At 32.4% G+C, this 7097-nt stretch overlaps 1 protein-coding gene across 1 annotated transcript in view; it reads left to right on the top strand.

The window, feature by feature from the left end:
• The first annotated feature begins 268 nt into the window (after window positions 1-268).
• LOC108373045 (uncharacterized) overlaps window positions 269-7097 on the top strand; it is a 10690-nt gene continuing 3861 nt past the window's right edge. Inside the window, exons 1-3 of the mRNA XM_017628888.1 lie at window positions 269-659; window positions 724-1315; window positions 1566-1661. Coding sequence (XP_017484377.1) covers window positions 1105-1315; window positions 1566-1661 — 307 coding nt within the window. The 5' untranslated portion in view covers window positions 269-659; window positions 724-1104. The remainder of the gene's footprint in view (window positions 660-723; window positions 1316-1565; window positions 1662-7097) is intronic.

Raw genomic sequence — 7097 nt, forward strand, 5'->3', positions numbered from 1 at the left:
GATTTTGCACATTCGTCATCCGTTTTCTGAGGCGACGATATGTACATACGTAACAAAATGGAATAAAAAAAATTCAGGAATTTTAGAGATCAATAAGGTTGCCGGCTTGCCCATCATGACCANTAAAAAAATGGATTGCAGAAATCGAAAGAGCATGTCCAACTTAGTAAATCTGCATCAAAATCCCAAAATCGTGATTTTGCACATTCGTCATCCGTTTTCTGAGGCGACGATATGTACATACGTAACAAAATGGAATAAAAAAAATTCAGGAATTTTAGAGATCAATAAGGTTGCCGGCTTGCCCATCATGACCAAGCACCAAGCAATATCGATTGAAGAAATTGAAGTCATTAAGCAGGAAAGAAGTTGCGTTGTAAAAGAGTGCAAGAACAGAAACTGCAATAGCGGCATTGGTAGCAGAAACAGTCTCAGACCAAAATATTGTAATGACCAATGGCGCCACGACCGCACAGCCATGCGTTACTGATGCTGAAAATGTATGATAATGGTTTGAATATTTAATAATTTCTGCAATAACTAAAATCTTTGTAGTTAACATTGACGGAGCACAGGGAGTTTTAGGTCAGAATATGAATAGTGCGCAGCAAGCACGCGTACAGCAAGCAATAGATCTGTATTTTGCAACAGTTGAAAATGTAAGGAAAGTGTCCATTATAAAATAAATGAGTAATAATTCTGTAAGATGTAACTTTATTTCAGTAATGTACGCTTCCTTATCTCCTACACTATCACAGGGGTCAAACGCAGGGTAATTGCCAGTATTCTAAATATGTCTTTCCCAGAGTTCAAATAATATACGCGTATATACGAAGCAGCAGAGATTTATGAAGATGTAGAAATATTAAAGCGGTGCTATGAGCACACAATAAAATCCCCTCAAGTATGGCCCATTAATCTTTATATGCGTCTATCAGATGTCTTTCAGTACCATAAATCAAAGGACGTTGCACTGCCTCAAATCGGTTTACAGTATATTTCACCGAAATTAATCCATTGGCGAAATTTAATTTCGACAACAAATTATGACCATATAGTCATTTGGGACTACTATCGCAGTACTGGTATATTTTAACTAAAGTAATGAGATGCATAACGAACGAGCAAAGCACGCCGCCAGAAAATAATGAAAGTTCTATTTTTGAAAAATCAGTTGGGTTGCACGCCGTAGAGCAGGTACAGGAAACCAGCACAACTAATGTAACTACCGAAGTTGTAAGCAGAGGTGATGAACTAGCTGTGGCTTCGGATTGCAAGATGCCTAGAACTTTTGCGACAGGAATTCAAACCTCACGTAAGTGGAGAGAGGGATAGAGTTTTAATAAGTTTTATTCGTTTTTTATTTTATTTTACTCAAAATGATTTTAGGGGCGATTGATACTTATTTTATTCTATTTCATAACAAGTTATGTTATGATCTATTATGTATGTTCTCTTATGGTATGTTACGTTATGTTGTGCTTTGCTATACTATGTTACGTTATGTTAGGCTCTCCTATGTTATGTAATTTTTTTTACCTTAACTTTTTTTAAATTTTTTTCAGAGAGACTTCTTGGAGAACATTTAAATTTCGGATTGCAAGCAACTACCCGCAACGAGCCAGTAAACTTTGAAAATCGTAAGTTTCAAATTCATATTTGTAAGTTTAACATACGAAAATCCAGTTTCACTTATTCATTTCTCTATCCGCTACTACTTTTCTGCCATGCGAAATCATCAAACAAGAAAAACTTGTGCCTCTCAACAAATTGCAATTTAATCTAGCTGAGGATGAGGAAAATTGCGAATGAGTGCAAGCACCAGATGAGATAGTTGTTTTAGACTCTTCTGCTGCTTCATGCCAGTCACAAGACATAACGCTACAAGCGCCACTATCGAATTCCGAAAATTTGGTTACACATGATGTCAATGTGTTATTCTCGAGCACCTCCATGGATATAAGTAATTTATGCAACTGGCCGCTAGCACCTACAGATAGTCAAAGTCAAAAATCGAATGAACACACTTCAGAAACGAACGGAATTTAGCGAAAATATTAATCAACAAAGCAAACAAGAGCAGCAGCAAAAAGGTCACTGTCGCAGGAGCATTGCTTGGAGGAAGTACAAATGCAGCAACTAGAGCAAGCACATTAAATTATAAAACAATCTTCATAAAAATTGCAAACAAAGCAACAAGCAGACGTGATTTCGATACAAGAAGTGCAAATACTATCGGGGCCACAACAAATAATAAATCGATTACCTTTCTTTTATATTTATTATAATATTGTTAAAATCGCTTAACTTTTTTATTTGCAACTTTTGAAAACGTCTATATATAAGTCGAAAAAACGCAATCAAATTTTGCAAACTTGTATTGAAACTGATTTTTGTGAACCAGTATAAATGATTTGTAACTGTTAATATACAGCGTGGCGACGAATAACTGTTACCCAGTTTTTTTTGAGAAATAAAAGGGTCCTTTATAAATTTTGCGAAAAAAGTATTTTATTGTTAATTTTCCACAGATTTTACTTTAGCTGTATTAGTTAGTTTTTAAATTTTAATCCTTATCTACATTTGCCAGCAGTGCAAACTTTGAGAGAAAAGTTCATTTGGCACGCAAGTCTTTTTCAGGTGTATTTTTTCTTAGGCTTTGTATAAAAAAAGTACAAAAAAGAAAAAAAACTGTATAAGGTTGGTCGAATGAATGGCCGTCCTAGTCACCAGTCCCGAGTCTATTAGATTTTTGAGTATGAGGCCTTATTTTGGACAGAAGAGGGAGTATAAGGGACTCAAAATGGAGAAAATTAGCCTATGGTTACAGAAGATATGGAACAAATTAACTGACGAGGACCTGCGTGCCAAATGAACTTTTCTCTCAAAGTTTACACTGCTGGCAAATGTAAATAAGGATTAAAATTTAAAAACTAATTAATACAACTAAAGTAAAATCTGTGGAAAATTAACAATAACATACTTTTTTCGCAAAATCTATAAAGGACTCTTCTATTTCTCAAAAAAACCTGGGTAACAGTTATTCGTCGCCACGCTGTATATTAAAAGGTAAATCGATTACCTTTCTTTTGATTGTAATATTGTTAAAATTGATTAACTATTTTATAGAAATTTTGCAACTTTCGAAAACATCTATATGTAAGAAGTGAAAAAGTCGTCAAATTTTGCCAAGTTTTAACGAAACCAATTTGTTGTGAACCATTACAAATGATTTGCAACTGTTAATACAATATATATTAAAAGAAAGGTAAATTGATTACATTTCTTTTGATTGTAATATTGTTAAAATTTATTAACTATTTTATAGAAATTTTGCAACTTTTGATAACATCTATATGTAAGAAGTGAAAAAGTCGTCAAACTTTGCAAAGTTGTAACGAAACTGATATTTTGTGAACCATTACAAATGATTTGGAACTGTTAATATATATTAAAAGAAAGGTAAATCGATTACTTTTCTTTTGATTGTAATATTGTTAGAATCGATTACCTATTTTATAGAAATTTTGCAACTTTTGAAAACAGCTATATGCAAAGGAGCAGTAGTAATAATAACCCAATAAACATTGTGGCGAACGTTCGATAATGACCTTCGATATCCAATATGCATATCAAACTGAGAACGAACTCATAACCAACGTTAAATTTCCAACGTTCATAGAAATACACTCGAAATTGGTTCGAAAATAAAATAAGAACCATAGTAACAAGAGAGAAAGTTGCGTATTTTAATGCTTTTGGGACTTTTATGTTTATTATAAAGTTTCATTTTTTCAACTAAAGCGGGTCGCGCGTTTGTTTTCGGGAAAATAAAAATTGGTAACTAGCAATTTAGATAATAATATACTTTATATAAAATGAAAATTTTCAAAAAAAAATTAGACGTGAATGCAGTGAAATTGTAAGCATGCTAATGCAACCTCAACGACAACAAATGAATGTTGACGCAGAGTTCGAGCGGATTTCAATTACATTTTTTCCAGCAAGCCCAAACCCGTATAAAAAAAGACGCTTTATCAAGAAAATAATAAAACTAGATAGCTAATAGTTAGAATAAGTATTTTTCTTTTATGTACTTAAATAACATCCTGAGGATGATCTCTTAATTTAATTAATTTGTTTTTTAATTAAGTATACTTTATTCTAATAAAAAAATTACAAAATGTTCTAAAAAAAAGTAACTATACTTAAACGTTAATCAAATATACTTTCCTTTTTTCAAAAACAAAAATGTATAACCAATATTTATTAGGCTTGGTTACAAATTGGTAAATGATTGGAAAACGAATCTCTTTTTTCTAGTCCAACCTCCGATAATGAATGTGGAAATATGTTAGTATTCGATTCGAGAACTAGGCCGTTCTCCAGCAAAACGGAACCTTCGTTATCCAACGTATTTTACCTTCGTTATGAATTCGAAATCCAGCTCATTCTCAAGGATCTCAAAGGATCAATATAAGACAATCACTCTCTCTCATTAAAATTTCCCTTCGATAATGGGCTGGATTTCGAATTCATAATGAAGGTAAAATACATTGGATAACGAAGATTCCGTTTTGCTGGAGAATAGCCTAGTTCTCGAATCGAATAGTAACCTATTTCCACATTCATTATCGAAGGTGAGACTTGAAAAAAAGATTAGTTTTCCAATCATTTTCGAATTGTTAACCGAGCCCAATGTCTATTGGGAAGCAATTAGGCTACCACATATGTATGTAAAAATATCTTTATTATTAATGTTAATTGTAATTTTTATTCATTATATTGATTACTAAATATGTATATTAGGTTAACAATGCATTTTGAAAAATAAATTTTACAAAAAAAAATAAAAAATTTTAAGATTTTTTATTTAAAGATTTTAAGGTTTTTTTGAATTCGCTGTGAAGAACATGCAACCCTGTGCTAGCTGAAGTGGGCAATGCTAGACAAGTGCAGCTATATGTTTTCCTTACGAAGGATCTGAATGAGTGCGACAGTGATGCAAGGCTCACACGTACAGGGGGGAACTGGTGAAAATTTGCACCGCCCATACAAAACTCACCAGAGTTTTCACCAGTTTTGAAGTGAATGAAACCCGCCAGATTTCACCAGACTTTTCACTACTTTTGGCTGGCAGGATAGATTTTGCTACCACATACTCTTTTTGGCCACATAAATTTAAAATTGCCCCTAGCCCTTTTTTTAGCCCTTTTTAGAATTTATTCATACTTGGCATGAAAAACTTGTATATGGGCAAATCTAAAATATAGGTACACTTTCAAAATAAAAAACTGAGGACGCCATTGAATTTAAAAGGGCTTCAATTAAGTAAGAGCAACTATCCGAATATTTGTCGAAAAAAGTTGCTTTGATACCACTCTCGAAATATTCTGACTAAAAGAAAGAGCATCATTAAAAGTAGTAAATCAGGGTTTTTACACACTTCTAGAGAAAATTTTTTTGAAGCACTTTACAGGTATATGTAATTTTATAAGGACTAGCAGTTATAGAAAGATTTAGATCGTTTCGACGTATTTTCCAAATGCGCCTTCAATTAAGTGTTTTTGAAATAAAAATTACGCTCAAGATCGCAGAATATTTTATCTTTAAAAGCTAGTTTATTCTGAAAGTACACCTCTTGCTAAGGTATCAAATTATTCGTAATTGTTTGCAGAATACAATACATACTTAAAAAGAGCTTAAATTTAAATGCTTCAAAACCTATACGCGATAAACCGAAAATTTTGAAAATTGTGAAATGTGGAGTTACAGACTTTGAGTTACTTGCCATTTCGTTATTTTTTACTGCACACTTTTCTCACCTACTACATATGAAGTGTACACATAAGTGCTAAATGCCCATTTAATTTCAAATCAGAATATGGCGTGCTTCAAAAGTTATGACATAATTAATTGTGAAGCTCTTCAAAATTACATAAAAAATTCACCTGTTTTCATTATAATTTTTTTTTAATTTAAACACCTATAGCAGCAAATTGATCCATATTTTTTCTGAGGCGTCAAGTATACGTCAATGAATTATATCCAAAAGTAACCAGCTTGATTTAGTTTACAATAGTGAAAATAACCTAAACAACACAAAGGTTACCTGTTTTTTAGATTTGCCCATATGCTTAATTTGATCTCAAATTTTTTGTTCATTTATGTAAGAGATGAATTTTTAAACTAAAAATTACTGATATATATACATATATGTATTGTATGTTCCTTACGTTTTTATACTACTATAGTTTAAAGTAGATAAGTTTACGGCCCTTAATATAAGGTGCGTTCGACAAGTCAAAAATTTGTAATAGTTTTCCAAATTTTTACTGGATGGCGTTCGATAACGACAAAAAATTATCCAACATACAAAAATTGAGAGAGCAAGCGCTCATTTTGATGCAAGAGAAGCGTCCATTTTGTACTGGCAAAATTTTAGTCAGCAAAAATTATCCAACACGAAAACATATGATCACAAAACATATGGTTGCAATTTTTGTAAATAAACAAAATTGCATTTTCCGAGTTTTGGTATTTATATGCTTTTTGGATGCCTGCTATGTAACTTTATGATAGCGCGAACCAGTTTTTACTTCTAGAAATGTTCCTGGCGAACATTGAACGTTCACTTTCCTTTTTTCTCTATGGAGGCAACATAAATTTCAGTTTGTTTACAAATAAAACATAAACAAAGTCAGCTGGTGTGTCTTCTTCTTCCGGTTTCGTTCCTGTTCGTTTACTTTTTACTATAGTTGCGTTCGACAAGTCCAAATTTTTTCCAAATTTTGAATGGATGGCGTTCGATAACGACAAGAAATTATCCAACACACAAAAATTGAGAGAGCTAGCGTTCATTTTGTTGCAAGAGGAGCGTTCATTTTGTACTGGCAAAATTTTACTCAGCAAAAATTATCCAACACGAAAACATATGATCACAAAACATATGGTTAAAATTTTTATTATTTTTATTGAGCTTTGTATCACGATTGTTTATTAGGAAAATTTGAAGTCTAGAAAAAAGAAGTCTGATGAGGAGATGTGGTGATCTCCGAAATAGTGCTATAACTTCTACCGCTTAGACTTTGTTGCTT

The sequence above is a fragment of the Rhagoletis zephyria genome, unplaced genomic scaffold (assembly GCF_001687245.7).
Source record: "Rhagoletis zephyria isolate East Lansing unplaced genomic scaffold, Rhagoletis_zephyria_1.1 Rzeph_scaffold_06305, whole genome shotgun sequence".
NCBI classification, from domain to species: Eukaryota; Metazoa; Arthropoda; class Insecta; order Diptera; family Tephritidae; genus Rhagoletis; species Rhagoletis zephyria.